The sequence below is a fragment of the Aulonocara stuartgranti genome (assembly GCF_965226115.1).
Source record: "Aulonocara stuartgranti genome assembly, chromosome: 15".
Lineage (NCBI taxonomy): Eukaryota > Metazoa > Chordata > Actinopteri > Cichliformes > Cichlidae > Aulonocara > Aulonocara stuartgranti.
This window is the reverse complement of record NC_138951.1, coordinates 31,772,386-31,791,778: the sequence shown is the minus strand read 5'-3', so window position 1 is coordinate 31,791,778 and position 19,393 is coordinate 31,772,386. Positions and strand designations below refer to the sequence as shown.

General features: G+C 41.6%; 1 protein-coding gene across 3 annotated transcripts in view; it reads right to left on the bottom strand.

Moving 5' to 3' along the window:
• Nucleotides 1-236: 236 nt before the first annotated feature.
• dse (dermatan sulfate epimerase) overlaps nucleotides 237-19,393 on the bottom strand; it is a 28,152-nt gene continuing 8,995 nt past the window's right edge. For all 3 annotated transcript variants that reach the window (XM_082505289.1, XM_082505290.1, XM_082505291.1), the window contains 4 exons: nucleotides 16,356-16,609; nucleotides 9,233-9,472; nucleotides 6,529-6,736; nucleotides 237-3,563 (listed from right to left, as the gene is read on the bottom strand). In XM_082505289.1, the coding sequence (XP_082361415.1) occupies nucleotides 1,817-3,563; nucleotides 6,529-6,736; nucleotides 9,233-9,472; nucleotides 16,356-16,609 (2,449 nt within the window). In that variant the 3' untranslated portion in view covers nucleotides 237-1,816. The remainder of the gene's footprint in view (nucleotides 3,564-6,528; nucleotides 6,737-9,232; nucleotides 9,473-16,355; nucleotides 16,610-19,393) is intronic.

Genomic DNA, 19,393 nt, shown 5'->3' with positions numbered 1-19,393 from the left:
TTGCTAGCTAAGCTATGATGTGTTAGTTGAGAACTTAGCACTGTGTATGGTCACTTCACTGGGCCAAACTCTAATGTTACACCAAATTACAACCCTGTCAGCCAACAGTACATGAAAAAATAAGTGATGTAACACACTGAAGTGTTGATCAGCATTTGATTCCACAGCTGTAATGGCGCAGTGGCCATAGTACTGCTCATACTGTAACACGCTTACAGGACACAACACACAGCGAATTGAAACTTCTGCATGTTCTAACTTTATTTACAAATGGTAAAAAAAAAGAGAGACCAAAAAATATATTTTCGCTTTAACATAAAATATATACATTTACAAGTGTTGCTATCAATTCTGTAGAGCAAGACAAATCTCAAGTACAAATGTGGAGATGGCATTGTAGTTGAGAACACCTTCACACAGATCTCTAAAGCTCCACAGAAGCTTATTACATTAGAGGTGGTCTCCTCTTATCTTGGCAATTCAAACATTCCTACTTGGAATCACTGCTTTTCCTAAACAGACACTCATTACATCCCACAGAATTAAAGCCACTGTTAGAAACAGCCAGAGACTTCAAGAATACCCACATGGAAAAGACAAAACTCTTACAGTAAATGTTTATGTATACTGCATGTCTCATACTATGATTTTTCTGTGAGATGACAAAAAAAGACTACTGTTTTTTCCCATAAGTGTACACTCATTACCAGAATGCAGTCCTGATCTATAGATCAGTAATCAATAAGTAGCCCTGAGGTAAGTGTGTGATTTTGGGCAGTACAGAACTTTAAAATTTATATCACAATATTAAAGTCAACATTCCAAGATTGTTTTGTACACAAAAAAGTTCAAATAAAAATCTTCAAATGCTAAAAAGTTGTTTTTATTCAAATAAAACAAATTATTAGAAGTATATGTGGGTGGGGGCGGGGTTTAAAGTTTCTGCCAGTGTTTCACAAAGCTGACTCTCTGCCAATCCTGAGTCAGGGAATGTTTCTCAGACAAAAGCAACAAACATTAAATTAGCTCATGCAAATTAATTATCTAACATTACCATTTACTGTTTTTTATACATATAACAATTAGAAAATAAGAGTAAAATCTGGTATAAATTCTGTGCCTAATCAAAACATGGATCCATCCACTGCGGAAATAAGGGAGGAGCTGAAAGTACACCGTGGATACCTTTAGTGCCCTCCCACTGGCACATATATGCTGCTTCCTCTTTGTGCTTGAAATGAAAAATAAACACACCACAAACAAACTCTCTATTATTCTGATTCTGTATTTCAAGTTCATTATTTACCTGAGCAGTCTGACATCATTACAGCTTTCATCAGCCTAGCACTCTTTAACTTGGCGTTTACAGCTCCATGTGGGTATCGCAGTACGAGAAGATGTTATGGTCAATGTTTGTACCATGATTTCATTCTTGGCTTTGGAATTATTACACACCCGTGAGAATAAAAGCAAAAGTTGTGATATTACAACAATACAGGTGATAATAAGATGCGCTACAAATCATGAGATTAGGAGCAAAACTTGCCTGACTGATACCATCTGTAATGTTACAAGATGCTCATACTATGTGATGGAAGCTGGATTTGTGATTTAACTTTGTCTCACACCATCAACACTTTTCTTGTAAAATTAATCTTTGAACCTTCCACCTTTTTCCCATTTTTTTCTTGAAATCTCAGTTCTGTTTTATGGAACAGTGGCCTTACTATCCTGTCATAAGACCTGGCTCAGAGTGAGGTGTGAGGTCATTCAAACTGCACACGGATCAGCTGGCGTGCTCAGTACACTCGTGATGTCAGCACTGCGTGTGAGAGCAGGAGGAGTACAGGTACAGCAGGATGAAGCAGTCGATCAGAAGGATGCTGTAGAAACATCTCTGTGTGTACAGACTCCGACCCCTCTTAAAGCGAGTCAGCAGTACAGCCAGCAGTGAAAAGAAGGTGGCCATGTTCAGGAGGAGGAACAGGCGTATGTAGGAAGCCGTGCTGGGTAAACTGTCGCTTCCTGCTGTGGCGACCATGTGAACTTCCTTGAATTTGCGACCCTTGAAAAAGCCCCCCTTTCTGTTCTTGCGGCTGTCTGCGTAATCCACAAAGGCCCGCGTATCTGCATCGCCCTCTTCTGGACTGTCATCATATGTGCGCTTTGAAGTTCTCTGTCTCTCTTTCTTTTCGTTCACCTCAATCTGTGCAAAAATGTCAGGTAGAGTCTCTGAGAGCTTATCTCCGAGGTTCACTCTCTTCCCCCCCTTACCTTTGCTCTGTTTTCTGGACATAGCGAACATCTTCTCAATGGCTTCCTCCGTCTTCTTCTTGTCAGTGAACTGGAGGAGGCGCTCTGCTGTCTTTCGGAAGCTGACGGTGTTGAGGACCCGTCCAAGGATGTGCCTCTCCATCTGCTGGAAGACGGGCTTGACGTGTTGGAGGTTGTCCTCCATTAGGCTGACATATTCCTCCACTTCCTCCGGAAAGCTGCTAACCTCAGCTGCTTCCTTCTCAAATACGATCTTCTTGTTGTCCAATAGCACCATGGCAAAAAGTGCCTTGCTGGTGACCTCTGCAGTCAACAGGTAAATTGTGTAGATGTGTTTCTTGGTGGCCAGGTAGATATCGACCCTCTCATTATCCCCACGCAGGCTAAAGCTCTGCACATCCACACCTGGTCCAAAGAAAATGTAGGCCATCCTAGTGTGAGGGTACCTCAATGGCATTGTGACATTCACATAGTTGGAGCCATTATAAGGGTATCCTCGAGGGTAATTCCAGTAGCCTACCACCCCTTTGTTACTGTAGTTTGTGTCATCCATCCAGAACATCTTATATTTATCCTCCCCGTGTGATATAAACGCTCCATGAACACCATCTACCTTTGTACCTTGGAATGGCAGCTCTGTGTTGTGAAAGAAGGCACTCATGGCACGGACAGGGCTGTCAGGATCCAGATGGATGTGGTCGACAACAAGCAGGAGCTGTGGATGAAGAAGGAGCAGGTTCCTCTGGACATTCCTGATCTTCAGTTCTGGATTGTAAGCAGAACGTCCTTCTCCTCGGATAAAGATCATGCCCTTCCTCTCTATAGCAGCTTCCACTCTCCCCTGAGCATCAGCAGCTGGCCCCACCTTGTACTTTAACCACTTGGAATCACAGGCTTCTGTAACCTGTCCAGCCCATGGCTTAAAGCAACTCCCTGAGAAGGCTGAGCTAAACAAAACCGCATTGTTCAACAAGGTATACTTTGGTCCATAGAGTGCCTCAGTGACGAACGGGACACCGTTGGGCGCAAACGTGAAAGAGTTCTGATCAGGGTGTTCGTGGCCGGCATTAAAGTTCCTCCACCCTTTAATCCACTCTTTGTACTTGTTCTTATGAACAATGTCGAAGATGGCACGTCCCCCCAGCTTCCCTGACTTGAAGGACAGAAAAGAGCTGTTGGCTTTGACGGGTAAAGCGCTTCCATATGTTACCACGCCCCAGTCCTCAAAGTAGTGGAGCTTGGGTGTTCCAAAATCTGATGGGGGTTTGGGGACCAGGCCTGGGTCATACCTGCAGAACCAGAGGACAGATATTATTGACCCCAAATCCAAAACGTTGGGATGCTATCTAAAATGTAAATAAATGTACCAATTCAGGAAAAATATTTCCTGAAATCAGGAAAAATATTTGCAAATTTTCAAACCTTTCAAGGAAAAAGAAATTGTCTGAAAATTTGAGCAAGACAATGCGAAACCACATCCATTATGTATATGAGTGGATTTTCTAAAATCAATGACTATGTCTATATTTCATCTTAAATATGTTTAACTGAGTATCAGACTCATTACACCATTTAAAAGAACCATCATGGACTGGGCTGTTGCTGGTGTTATTATCCTAGAGCAGTCATTTTTATTTTAAAAAAATATTAAAATATTAATTAATAGTATTAAAATGTTAATCAAGGTTAATTGAGCACATGTAAATGCAGAGACTGGCACTGTTCTACTTAATGCTGACCGCCAGAGAAGACATTAAGTACCTGGATGACTCACGCCAACAAAGTCACAAGAGATTCAGACTACAACTCAGTCGCAGACCAAAGGGCCCTGCACAACTGCTGTCACCACAGGATGAGGGTTGACCACATTAACCCTGCAGAAGCAGGCAAAGGTACAGGAAGAAGCTCAAGAACTGTGGCACAGATGTCACTGAGGGAAACATCTCTCCACAGCTCCACTCCTGGTGGAAGGACATTTCACAGGTGGAACTTGGAGGCCCTGAAGTCTCTACACTTCTGAAATGGTATCAACAACCCAGTGTAAAAGCCTCTGTTTGTGCCTCTCATGATAGACCAAGACTGCATCTATCTTACAGAAGCCAGGAGTCATGTCAATGTCTTAGAGCCTGAACAGGGCAAAGTATGTCAAGTATGTGAGTGCGTTGATGTTTCCAAAGCAAACAGATCACTTGCCGCTAGGGATGGGTATCGAAAACTGGTTCTTGTTGAGAACCGGTTCCCACTGTTTCAATTCCTTGGAATTGTTTGCCATTTTTGTAAACGATTCCCTTATCGATTCCAGTCGCCCTGAAGGATGTCACCACATTGCGGAGCGTCATTTACACAGCGCGTAAGCGGCTCAAACGCTCAAAAGTTTGGTTATACTTTACGAGAACGGATGACAACAGGGCAACTTGCAATACTTGCAAAGTGGATATTTCATTTAAGGGAGGAAACACTACGAATATGCAAAAGCATTTGCTCACAAAACACACGATAACCTTAAATGAATGTCGTGTTTTTAATTCCGCTCCAGACTCGTGAATCTCAACCCAGCAGCAGCGGTAACGTTTGCACGTCCTCTCCCGTTAATGCCGCAGGTAAATAATCAACTAACAGTGCATATTATGTTAGCGCGATCTGCCTTATTACAAAACCTGCCATTACTGTGCATTTAGGTGACCATGATGAGAGAGACAGACAGAGTCTGGCTCAGATGCTGGCAGTTCTCACTGCAATCTACCGGTAGCGTCTCCTTTCAGGCCAGGATAGACGAATGTCACCGAGCAGTGACTGAGTTTGTGGTAAAAGGCTTGCACCCATTTGCCACAGCAGATGCCCCCAATTTTTGGTAAGTGAATGTGTTTAATTGTAGGCAGGGACATTACTGGATATTCTTGTGTAATTGCTACAGAATAATTTATGTTATACTTTGTTATTGCTACAGAAGAATATTTATTTTATTATTTTACATTTACAATTTTTTTTCCTGGGGACCCTGTGACACCCCATTGAAGAGCCGTAGGCTGGATCTCTTAAGATCTCACTGTTGGGTTTGTAAGGCCATGTTACTCCTAAATTTCTATCTTGTTCAAAGAGAAGATATAAAACAAAGTTCTAAGCTATTCGACCTTAGTGTTCTCCTTTTTTAAAAAGAATCGATAAAGAATCGATAAAGAATCGAATCGCTAAACAGAATCGAAAATGGAATCGGAATCGTGAAAATCTTATCAATACCCATCCCTTCTTGGGGCCATGCCTTTGCTAGATCTACCACTGGCTTCAGCCTCCTCTCATACACCAGGGGACTTTTAGTCAGAAATGATGTCTGACTCATTCTCACAAGGTGAGGAGAAGCTCATGTTAAGAGCTGCTGAGCCTCCAGGAACTGACCTGATCTGGTGCCCCATTGGTTATCATGATACATGTTATCTTGTGGTCTCACACAGCACTACAGCCTTAGAGGGAGGAATCTATAACCACCACTTCCCCGTGGAAGGGAAATGATCCAAAGGAATACCACGGGTCAAAAAAAGTCCAGTTCCTCCAGGTGTCCAGAGACTGAAGGCAATACTTCAACACTACCACTGGCCTGTTTTGGTCCTTCTGGGGGTCAAGGCCCAAGCTGTTGATACAAACCTGCAGGGGGCCCCAAGAAAGAAGCCCCAGTGGCTTCCACGACTTCTGTCAGTTTCCCCAGCAACTGAACAAACACAAGAAGAGTTTTTATGTCTAAGACAGTCTGCATCTGAGTAGGGCCGCATGTCAACTAATTATCCAAGTATAGAAAAATCTGCAAGCCTCTGCTTTCAAGGGAGAAAGCCTCAATACACTTGTTAGGTGTTGGTTAGCACCCAAAGGTCGGTGACCAAGGCCTTCCAGTAGCTGAAACGTTGCAGTGAGAAACAGCTGACAGCAAAACTTTGACAATCAGGATGTCAGGATCGAGTGCTGCCTTGCATTTCTCTCAGCTAATGCCATGCAGCCGCAGTTGGTGCAAGAATAATTAGTGGGTGCCTGTCTCATGCTCATTGCCAAGAGACTCTCATGGCCATCTGTCCTGTTAAATGGATGATCTTCCAGCCCAACATTGGCAAGTGTAAAAAAAGGCAACAATTTATCATATTATCCATTTAAATTTACATGAAAAATTGACCAAATGACCAAAAAGTGACCCCTGACAAGATGTGCAGAAGTGTATGTTAAAGTACTGTCACTAACAAAAAAACGATGAAATTAACCTGAGCAGCTTACCAAATGAACTCTGTATGGAGAGTACACCATCGCTGGCCTTTTCCAGCTTGCCCCGGCCCTTCCATTACCCTGTTTTGATGAATTAGATCTGCCAGCCAGTTTCCACTGCCATTACGCAACACATAGCGGTCCAAAAATACCAGCTGGCTCTCTGGCCCGTAGAACCAGTTATAGTTGGAATCTGCAATTGCTACAGTTCGCTGAAATCCTGGTGAGATGGTGAAAACACAAAGAAGATAAAAACACCATATTTCATTTGTAAAGGGTACACATGACAAATAAAATGTTGTACTGAGTGAGTTTGAGGTTTGTAGAGCCAAAAAATGTGCAAAAATAGCACTTTAAACACTATGAATTCTTTGCAAATTACAAAACTCAACCATGCAAAACTCATTATGAAAGGATCTGGCTTGTGATCACAAATGTGTAACAAAAGAGCATTCCCCATCTTAAACCTCTGTGGCCCAGCTCAGCTCCACACTAAGTGCAAATTGTTCACACAGTTTTGTTGTCTATAATTACATAAGGAAACTCTTGCTCTCTGTTGTTGAGAGGATTCTTAGAAACCCGTTATAGTAACTACAACATGTTATCACAGTAAATCATTTGTCAAACCCAAACACTCGGGAACTTATAGCACAAACACTGTCAAGGTAAGTCTCTTCAGACTTATAAAGCCCCTGCTTTCAGTGTAATCTACACTCAAACCAAAGTTAATGTCTTCATTTTATCCTTTGCACAGCAGTACTTAGATTAGTTTTACATTGGACCATGGGTAGAATTATATTTCTTGTATCTGTATAGAAATTAACCTTTCTTCATTTAACTTTAAGTAAACACTGCAAATGAACTGACAATAACATCTATGAGAACGTTGGTCATTTATATTTCAACTGACTGACTCTCTAATCCTGTCAACAGTTTTAGAACATACAAGCAACCATACAAAAGACAAAGATACACAACAATCCTCCATAGTCTTTCAGCAACACCCACTACAACTGACCTTCCACCTTTTTTCATTATTCACCCTCCAGCTTGTACTTCAGCCTAGCCTTCATTTTGCTTGGGTGGCATCTGTTTTTAGGTGCACTCACACTTTCCTGACACAGACAACTCATAATGTCATGTTTGTCAGGATGATAAGAAGGTCTATCCCAACTCAGGAGATAGCATGGGTCAATCCCTGGCAATGCCAAATGCATGCATTGGAGTAGGTGTGATGGACAGGGCTTAAAGGGGTGAAAGCGTGTGTACACTACAGTAAGCGTTTCGAGTGCTCAGGTAAACACAGAGGTTTTACACAAGTATCAATCCAGGTAACTGGAATATATGGCATGATGTCACAAAAATCATCTCCTTGGATAATGCCTGTCATAGATATATGGAAACTCAACAGCCCAAAAAGTTACTATTTAGAGCTTTTTTTAATAGCTCTCTGAGCTCAGCTGCTCTCATCCACCAGTAGACTCTGTGCTCTGGTGGCATTTTCATGCAACACATGATAAAAAAAAACCTGATTAAATAACATAAACACTGCATCTCCATACAACATGGTAATATACTACGCAAAACTACCCACACCAACCATCTCCAACCTGGATTTAAGTGTGATCACATAAATCTTATACGTCATATGAGTTAATGAGAGGAAAGACAAAAAAACACTACTCTGAAATTTTGGATTTAGTCATTTAAAAATCGCATGTCATTAAATTACATGTCAAAATGCTACTGACTTATTAGAAGGTTGTTATCTATTTCAAAATCTGTCTGGAAAAGTAGCAATGGTAAGTAAATCTGCCATTTATATAAAATAGCATATGGACATGCAATTTACATTACAGCACTTGGCATCTCTTCATTTGCATTCAAGACTCAGACTAATACTGGAACTTAAACTGACAGTTACTTCCTTTTTTCCAGCTGTCTTCTGACACTTTAGCTTCTTTAAACTGTGAAGCTTCAGCTTGAGCTATTGTTCCAATACACACCAACAACAGAACACAACATTAAAAACAGTGAACAATTAAGTAACATTAAACCTCTTATTATTTCATTAAGATCTCACAAGATCCCAAAAGAAAAACACAGACAGTTAGTGGACAGCGATCATTCAGGGTGCTCCGAGGCCAGTTTGGGATAATCTGGCCTTGTCTTCCTGTCTGGTAGGAGGAGAAAGCTGCTATTGTGGCTCTGAAGCTCAGGCTCTCCTGGTCAGTGCAATTAGAGGTGCTTTCTGGGTGCAGAATTGCTGCTCAGCTACAATATAGAAACTGTCAGCAATTGGCTGCAAAATGCCTGAGTTTGACCTGGGGGCCCCTCCTCCCACTGCTACCCTCGCCCTGACCTCCAGACAAACCCCCAGGACACCACAGATCCCCGCATGCTTCAGCACAGCTTTGTCAGACATCCAGAAAGGTAATAACTACACGCATGCATGCCCCATATCAGTTCAGAGGAGAGGGTGCTCTCCAGTGGGGCAGCCTGAGGTAATTTTCATGCCTAAGCTAACATAATGAGGCCTTTGGCTGGAAGCGTTCTAGTAGGCATAAGCCAGATGTCTAGGCCACTCATAGCTGAATAAACACTTCCTCACAGGTTACTGACTTTTTATGTGCTTGCCTAAATATAACCATTACAGTAAAAAATACAAAAAAATCACATAATTAATTTTGCTGGCAGTATGTGGTGTCACTTTTACCGGGCAGGATGGTCCTGTACAGAAAGGCAAAGTGTTTAAGTAGCCAAGAGTGGTCGAAGTGGCCGATGGCAAAGTGGCGTTGCACCAGGAACATGTACTGGAAGAGAGAGCGGGTGGTGTAAGTCCCATATGCTACTCCTTCATACAGGGAACCGTCGGTCACATCCTGCAGGAGAACCATGGACTTCTCCATGATGGACAGGACTTGCTTGGTCCACAGGTAGGCCTCCTGAAGGTAACCTGGAACACAGGAAGTTCAGATGGTGTCAAAAAAATCCAAAACTAAATCTAAATTTCAGTTCATGAAACAATTTCAGAGTTGACTCTGCCTGTTGATGGATCTGAGGGTGCCATCTAAAGAAAGCTTCCATATTTAGCTGTGGCTACATCACACAGCTATGCTACACTGTACTATATATACTCCTTTAGACATAAACACAGACCAGATCACACACACAGAATCTACTATGAGAACATGCAGCCACATAAACACTGTAGCCACAGTTCACTGAGGAATCACGGGCTGTCAGCAAACTCTGGTTGACACGCTCCCCACAACACCCCCTTCTCTGAGACATGGTCCACCCACTGGAGCCATCCCTGAATGGGTTTGGTTTGGTTGGCTTTTGTGCACAGAGCAGGTATTTACAAGTCATCAAACAGAGACACAAAGACTACATTTACACAAACAGGGCTTAAACAGTGCTTACAAAAGTCCAGGAGCCAACTTCAGAGCTGTCTGTCACTTTAATATAATTAATGTCCACATCCCGTCATTTCACACATTTAAAAGGAAACTGCGATATAGAAAAGAACATAGATACATTTTTGATTTGATTTTGCTGTGAAATGAAGAAAGAAAGAAAAAATATATAGCGTTAGTTCAGGCAAGCCATTAAGTCAGGCTCTACCACAATCCTGGCAGATCAGCTGATGTCTGTCCCATCCCACATCAGCTGATATCCTTCTACACATCCAGTTGGCAAATTTCATACAGGAAACAGAGTTTAAGCCGCTTAAATTTTCCAACAGTCACTGTACATCTGTATTCTGTTTTGCAACCTACTTCCACCCCAACTTCTCAGGGAAGAATCAGGCTTCTTTTTACTACAGTGAGGTACAGAGGTATTAATAATCACCATTCATGTATGATGTGACAGTTAAATGTTGTCCACAGAACATCCAGAAATCGAAAAGATGGCACACCACACAAGTCACTGTACTCGTACACCAACATTTACAAAAAGGGAAAAAAGGCTCTATGAGCATGTGAGCTCATACGCATGTACATAGAGTAGCTGTTATCACAGAGTCTAACGCTGTGGACAGCTGACCGACAGAGGGCATGACGCTCTAAGTGCTAGGAACCACAGCTGCCAGCTCAGCCTTCAGAGCACTTTCACTCTGCACTCCAGAGGAATGTGAAACAGCAACTTTCCACAATGCTCCTGGACTCGCCGAGCAATCCTTCAGTCTGTCTGGACAGCCGGTTAGTTTCAGGCAATACGGACCAAAATTAACATCTTGACACAAAAATGATCTTATCCCTGACAACAATATGTGAGATGTCACAAGGACATGTTCTTTTTGAACGGATGGATCAATAAATACTCGTCTAAAAGCAAGCGACAGAATGGTAGTCGCCTCGTAGCAACGCTTTTCTTTTTTTCAGCCTGGTGGCTTTTTTGAATCTGAAGAGGGAAGTGGAAGAAACACGAGAAAAATCCCCTTAAAGATCAAAAAGGCAGACATTAGCACTTACAGTAACACTATCAAATATTTGTGTGTAGGTGATTATCGCTCACAATCTTGAGTGCATCACTTCATGCATCAACGTTCAGAAGACAAAAAAATAAACATAACTCAGCCTTTAAGCTGCGACACTTGAATGAAAATAAAATTGATTTGGTTGCAGTTTTTTAACAGAGCTGTGTAGCTACTGAACAAATGAAGTAGTTCCAGTCCTTAAACAAAGTTTAAGCAAAGAAGAGATTATTGTTCCATGTTTTTCACATAAAAGCTCAAATGTCTATAAATAAACTCAGTATAACTCAAGCCACTCTTCTGTTGTTACATGTTTATTTTGAAAAAATGTCTATGTAAGCAGATCTGCCTCTTGTTATACTGATTAAAATTCTTTGACCCTGTGTGTCAAATAAATAATAAAATGACTTTTGGCCAGTTTTGACATCTGACCTGTAGGAATGGGCGTACACTGCTACAATGAAAACATCTTTAACTCATTCTCAAACTGGCAGCAGTGTGCAAAAAGCTTTTGTCAGATAACCTATGAAGAAAAAATATAGTACGTAGTTTTTGGCAGCGATAAATGGAAAGCTTTCAGTTATTCAGAGCCAGGACTGAATTTAATGCCATGCCTAAATTAAGCTTGAATTAAGCGCAGCGTTAGACATGACGCCTGAATGAAGCTGCTAAAAAAGAATCTTAAATAAAGCAGATTTTTGTTTTTTGGATCACTTAAAATCGATCATGTGTTGCCAAACTATTAGGAAGCAAAGTTCTTCACCCTAGTTAGTTTTTAAACTCACCTCTTTGCATGAGGTTGCTTGTAAATCACACTTGAGTGTGTGAATGTGTGTGTGAATGGGTGGATGATTGTGTATAGTGTAAAGCGCTTTGGGGTTCTTAGGACCAAGTAAAGCGCTATACAAATACAGACCATTTACCATTTAAGCAAAAATAAATATGTCATAAACAAAGCAACCAAGCTGAGGAAAACACAGTGTATTTCCTCAGTAATGCAGAGCAGGAGCAAAGTCATTTTTGGGGAGTAAAATGAAACCAAGCAAGACAAGGTCAGGTTGCAACTTTCCTGAGATGTCACAGAACTGTGTGCTTGTTGGTAACCTTTATGAAAAATGAGCAGAAATAAAACCACTGTGACCACAGTGGTTCTCGGCAATTGAGCTTAAATTTAGTTTACATCAGTACTAAATCTTAAACGCCAGAAAACAATTTGAGAACATCTTGATTTCCTTCCTCTTCTGCTTCACATACATATTTAGTCGATGGTGTTGAGATAGTGAACTGGAGTAATCATGGCAGATTCTGCAAAGGACATGCTCAAGATAGCGGGACCCATTTACTAACATGTGCAACACAAAAGAACTGCACAAAGAGTTTACGCAAAATCACCATCAGATGTATGACACAAACACACAGGACAAGTGTGTTCTTACTGTATGATTTGCGTATGATAGGGAACAGGACTCATTCCAAATCAACCACAGCCCATTTCTCTAAAAAGGATAGCTATAAAAGGAAATACACTGAACAAAAATATAAACGCAACACTTTTGTTTTTGCTCCCATTCCCCATGGGATGGACGTAGAGACCTAAAATTCATTCCAGATACACAATATAACCATCCCTCCCAAACAGTGGTCACAAATCAGTCCAAATGTGTGGTAGTGGGCACATCTGCTATATTGAGATAATCCATCCCACCTCACAGGTGTGCCACATCAGGATGCTGATCTGACATCATGAGTAGTGCACAGGTGTACCTCAGACTGCCCACAACAAAAGGCCACCCTGGAATGTGCAGTTTTGTCTCACAGCAAAATGCCACAGATGCCACAAGCAATGAGGGAGCGTGCATTGGCATGCTGACAGCAGGAATGTCAACCAGATCTGTCGCCCGTGCATTGAATGTTCATTTCTCAACCATAAGCCGTCTCCACAGGCGTTTCAGAGAATATGGCAGCACATCCAACCGGCCTCACAACCGCAGACCTCTTGTAACCACACCAGCCCAGGACCTCCACATCCAGCAGGTTCACCTCCAAGATCGTCTGAGACCAGCCACCCAGACAGCTGCTGGAACAATTGGTTTGCACAACCAAACAATTTCTGCACAAACTGTCAGAAACCGTCTCAGGGACGCTCAACTGCATGCCCGTCGTCCTCATCGGGGTCTTGACCTGACTCCAGCTCGTCGCCGTAACAGACTTGTGTGGGCAAATGCTCACATTCGATGGCGTCTGGCACGTTGGAGAGGTGTGCGCTTCACGGATGAATCATGGTTCACATTGTTCAGGGCAGATGGCAGCTGAAAATGTCCCAGTTCTTGCATGGCCAGCATACTCACCGGACATGTCACCCATTGAGCATGTTCGGGATGTGCTTGACCGGCGTATACGACAGCGTGTATCAGTTCCCACGACTATCCAACAACCTCGCACAGCCATTGAAGTGGAGTGGACCAACATTCCACAGGCCACAATTGACAATCTGATAGACTCCATGCGACGATGTGTTGCACTGCATGAGGCAAATGGTGGTCACACCAGATACTGACCGGTTCTGGGTCCCCAGACCCCCAATAGCGCAAAAAAATGCACATTCCAGGGTGGCCTTTTGTTGTGGGCAGTCTGAGGTACACCTGTGCACTACTCATGATGTCAGATCAGCATCCTGATGTGGCACACCTGTGAGGTGGGATGGATTATCTCAATATAGCAGATGTGCCCACTACCACACATTTGGACTGATTTGTGACCACTGTTTGGGAGGGATGGTTATATTGTGTATCTGGAATGAATTTTAGGTCTCTACGTCCATCCCATGGGGAATGGGAGCAGTAACAAAAGTGTTGCGTTTATATTTTTGTTCAGTGTACATTTGCACTGAAGAAAATAAAAAGAACCCTAGGTTTCTCTGCAGCACTGTAGCCAGGCCGATAAAAAAATAGTTGGGCCAAGTATCCCTTTAACCTGAACTAATGAACTAATGAACCGTGAATCTCTTCAAAGCTAAAATTTAAACCACTAGATAAGAAGTTACTCATAACCATCTCACATACGTAACATTATCTACAGCTACTTTCAGTAGCATTGATCGGTTGGAGACTCTTTCTCTTCAATTGATCTTTCTGAGTTGACTTCAGTAGTTCTTCCTCCAAACCATCAACATGTCTTTTAGACCCTATTCCTACAAGACTGCTCTGAGAAGTTCTACCATTAATTAATGCTTCAATGTATCGGCTATGTACCACAGGCCTTCAAGCTGGCAGTTAAATTAGTAGTTACATTCTTACATGAAAAGCCATCACTTGACCCAGCTTTCTTAGTTAATTATAAGCTATAATATTTTATTAGAGCGATTACAGCATGCCGTAGGTGTTAAAGGTACTGCAGTGCGGTGGTTTGAATCATACCTATCTAACAGAATCCAGTTTGTTGTTGTAAATGTAAACTTAGGTTAAATATGGAATTCCACAGGATTCTGTGCGAGGAACAATTCCTTTTACATTACAACACATAGTGAGGTTTCACTCACTATGTGTTTATGCACCTCTCTGCATATAATCATTAGTAATTATTAATCTCTTAATCACTGGGTCTCTTCCACAGTGTGTCTTTATCCTATCTTCCGCTTATTGAGCCTGGTTCTGCCAGAAGTTTCTTCTTGTTGAAAGTGAGCTTTGCCTTCCCACTCTCACCAAGCACTTGCTCATGCGGGGTTTAAGTGGAGAAAGTGGCGACAATGTCGTAAGAGAGAATCCTGTACTGCTAGGACAGAAAGAAAGGAAAAAGCAAAACTGGAGAAACTTAAAAACACGGTGTCCAAAGTCTGAGGAGGAAACCAGAAAAGGGGCAGCTGTCTAACATATAAAGTGTAAAACCAAAACTAAAACTACAGATTCTGACACTGTTTTAGCAAAAACAATAATTTTACTTGAGGGCAATCCCCTCACTCATATTTTGAACAGTCAGCAGGAGCTAACTAGCTAGTATGCTGCTTTCAGTCTTGTGTTCTCCCTACCACCCAGTCAGGTTAGGGTTGTGCATGTCATTCAGTTGCTTACCCAAAGGTGATTTTGTCCAGCTGCTGGATAGATTCCACATTGACTCTGACTATATGGCAGTCCTTCTACTCTAACAGGAACCTGCAGCAGGTCTAGTACTGCTTTATGTGCTACTACAAAGTTGTGCAGAACAAGAATTCAATGCATACATTTTCCATCTGCCTTCCAAGACGGTGGAAGTGAAGTTTACCTACATGATCAGAGGCTCAGACTGAGAGAAAAACATCATGGAAGCAGATTAAGTTGAAGACATGACAGCATGAAATGTCTCAATATCTCACAGTCGTGTAAAAAAACAAAACAATTGATCATGTGTTAGTGTAACCCATCCCCCTAAAGAATTCAATTCAATCAGACTTTGGACCATGTTTAACTAAATCCCTTCAACGAAATCCAGACAAATGATAATCGTCTAGTCAGGCTGCATTTTGCTTTGTTTCCAGGATTTCTCTCCAACTTCCAAACTATTTGTGGAAAAATATTTCTTCATAAAAACATTTGAGGCACACAAACAGAAAACAAAACAGAATTTTTTGTGGCTTTTTCCACAATTCAAAATGATCACCAGTGTGAGCAATAAAGTACAAATGGACAGCATCATTGGTGTTCAGTAAATAGATTCTACCTAAATCTGTTAATTAGTGCGAACTTTCTGTGGTGAATGTGTGCAGAAAACACCAGCGATTAGAGAAAAGGCTGCAAAAGCACACAAAGCACCAACGGAAATACAAAAATCATACAAAACACAACAGAAATATTTTGGGGAGAAACTAATGTGATGGAACAACTGTGGAAGTAACAGAAACCAAAACACACCAAGGATTGCACTGAAACACGCTTCAGAGGCATCGTCTGTGTTACGAAGGAGAAAAGGAATCAAGATAATGTGTGTTTTAATCACACAATTCGGCAGAAGACTGTAGATAAATGTTTGCTATAGACCATTTATTGTTAGTGTGTTTCTTCAGGAGCTGTTTCTCCCTGTTTGTCTCCACCTTTTACACCATGGACAGAAAAACTTGCATGTGAACATGGCAAAAAAACCCATTCATGGGGTCTGTGTGGACACAGTGGAGGATTATAAATACCTTGGTCTGAAGACTGACAATAAACTGGACAAAACACAGAAGGCCTAAAAAACCCCAAACGATTTATTTTTCCTGAGAAGTTCTTTAATATCTCAATGTTTTATGATTCTGTGGTGTGCTGGCACAGCAGACTGAGAATAACATACAGCAACAAACTCAAGAAACGGATCTGCGAAGCCAGAAACGTAACCATCACACACTTACCCTGCATCATGTAAACCAGACTTCCTGTGAGCAGAGCCACACAGTTGGTAGGCTGATGGTTGTGTAGGTACTGAAACCCCCACCCTCGGACGTAGGACTTCTCATACATCAGGCGTGATGCGTTGCCGATCACCTGCAGGAAACGTTCCTGCTGGCCCTTGTTCAAGTACTCATACAGGAAGTCGTAGGCAGTGGCAAATCCAACTAAAGAGTGTGCAAGAGGAACTTCATCCCAGGGAGCGTCTTTAACAAGCCTGCAATACATAGATCAGACAAACAGAAGGGAAAGCATCAGCAAGTGGAAAGAAATTGCAAGTATGAAATTTTCACTCTTTTCAAAGAAATCCTGGCAAATGGCTTCTAATGAACGAGAAAGCCTTCCTTTGCAAAGGCTTTTAATTAACATAGCAGCTGTAAAAGGGCTGGTCTCTTTGAAAGCAAAATAAAGACGCTAAATAGGATTTATCAGCAAAATTACAAGTGTACCAACAAAACGAGACATTAGAAATGCAGCGTGGGTAGATTCTCTCCAGGTTGGATCTAAGACTGCTGACGTGTGAACTGCAGTGTTACTTTTGAGAAAAAAAGTGAAAGCAACCATTCTGTTCAGGTTAATTAAAGGGAACTGAACTACAGATGTGTGGACTGCATTTTAACAGCCAATAATTGACATCATGGATTGTGCTGAGATCTACACAAAGGCTGTCTTAAGATCTAAACCGGACTAGAGTCCTGTTATCACCTCCAGTCTAGCTGCAAGGATAAATCACTAAACACTAAAGCAACAACAACAACAAATAATAGAAATCTGTTCATCTCAACTGAAAAAACCTCCTGTGTAAATTTGAATTGTGGTAACTAAGAATCAGTTTGCACCTCTGTTGTAGAGAGTGGGTCAAAAGAGGACAGTAGGCAGCATTCCACTTCAGTGCGACACAAAGTAAGCACAGGGTGTAGCATCCTAAATACTGTCATTTTGGGTAATTTGACTAACCATCAAGCCTAGTTTGTTGACTTTCACTGTAGTTGTACTACCTTTCACAGAAATTTATAATGCTGCTATAATTTCATTTTTCAAGCTTTGGCATCTGCAGTCTACAAAAACATCCAGTACTAGTTGGAGCAACGTCAGCAACCAGGCTACAAAGAGTCTAATCTGCTGCAAGTGCACGCCATGAAAGCATACTTTTCTTTGCATTGACTGAAAATGGCACATGAGTAGTGGGGTATCCCCTGTCCTGCAGCCCGTTGTGCATTAGACAATTTCACTACTATCGTAACACACTATATTGCTATACTGAATTGAGGTTTTCCAATCACTTCCATGGACAAAAGTGTATAAAATCACTGGGAATTCCAGTGTGGTACAGTGATAAAATGCCACCTGTGCAACAAGTCCAGTTGTGAAATCTCCTCACTATTAAATATTCCACAGTCAACTGTTGGTGGCGTCATAACAAAGTGAAAGCGACTGATTTTATGTGGTAGGCCACATAAAATCAGTCAGCAGCTGCTGAGGTGCATAGTGCTCTTAATGCTTCAGCATAAGAGTACCAACTTTGGGGAAACAGTTTGGGGATGGCCACTTCCTGTTCCAACATCACTGTGCACCAAAGTAAAGTCCATACATACATGAATGCGTGAGTTTGGTGTGGAAAACTTGACTGGCCTGCACAGAGTCCTCACCTCAACCCTGACAGAACACCACTGGGATCAACTAGAGCAGAGACTTCGATCCAGGCCTTCACATTACCGGTAGTCTCTAACCTCAGAAATGCACTTGTGCAAAAATGATCAAAAATTCCCATTAAAACTTCTAAACTTTGTGGTTATGTATGTATAGGTAGCTCTGCTTTGTGGTCTATGGACACACACTATTGAGCCTTCGCAGAAACCCCCAGCTGCCCCAATTACACACTTGATAAAATGCATTAATGGTATTCTTCCTTCAGCTGGATCCTTAAATTTATATTCATTCATTTGAAAATCAGAGCTTTTTTTATTTTTGAAATCTGGCCAAAGGACAAAAAAGAAAAGAGAATAAAAGTTACTGCAAACTTAGAGTTGGACTTGATATTAAATTATGCCAAAACACACTAGTTTTGATTTTATATATTTCTCTTGTTTGCTTTTTATTCCACTATTTTTATTTTATTCCGGCACACATGTACAATGACAATAAAAAAAAAAAACACACACACACGCACCAGAGAGGCAGGCACCATTCTGCCACAAAGTAGAAGCTCTTCATTGGAACATGGTTGTTGCAGGCGTAATTGAAGGTCATGAATACCACAGCTGACTGATTCCTGGAGCCACTCTGCAGAGGCCCCGAGAGGTTCAGTGACCACAATAAAAGTGCGGCCAAGTAGAAAACTCACAGTGTGCTCTTAAGACGTGAAAACACATGCTCAGTGGCTTTTCTTTTCTGCACTGTGGCACACATCCTAATGTTGTGAAAAATGCCCTGTAAATTGCACTAATGCCAATCTGGAAAATCCCCCTGGCCCTGTTCAGTGGTTGGAGGGAACATGGCAACCGTGCAGTGGAATGAGAAGGATTAAACTGTCCCTTTAAAGAAGAATTCACCTGAGATTCTCTTTCTGTTCTTGTAAAACTGAGCACCTATGAAACAACAGGAATGCTTTATAACACACAAACTGACAAGTTTAGATAAGGGAGAAACATAATTCTGCTGTGAGTGACACAACAGATAATGATGTTCCACCACTGGGAACATGTACTGCCAAGAATCTTGAGCAGCGTTTGTATAGTAGCGCGATGAAGACAGTTAATTATCACATTTATCAATTTTGACATCTTTAATATTGAATGCTGATTTCAATAAATGAAAAAGAAAGACAAATTAGGCTTAGAAATATGGACTTATTCTCCACATCTGAAGTCCTTTGGGGAGGAAATGATGCAGGGAAGAAAATCATGGGTGGTGCACAAAACCTGCTTTGAAATTTCTAAGAAACTGGAGCAGTCAAAAAACACTCGTCGGTCACTAGGACTTGCAATATTGCTATAGCTTG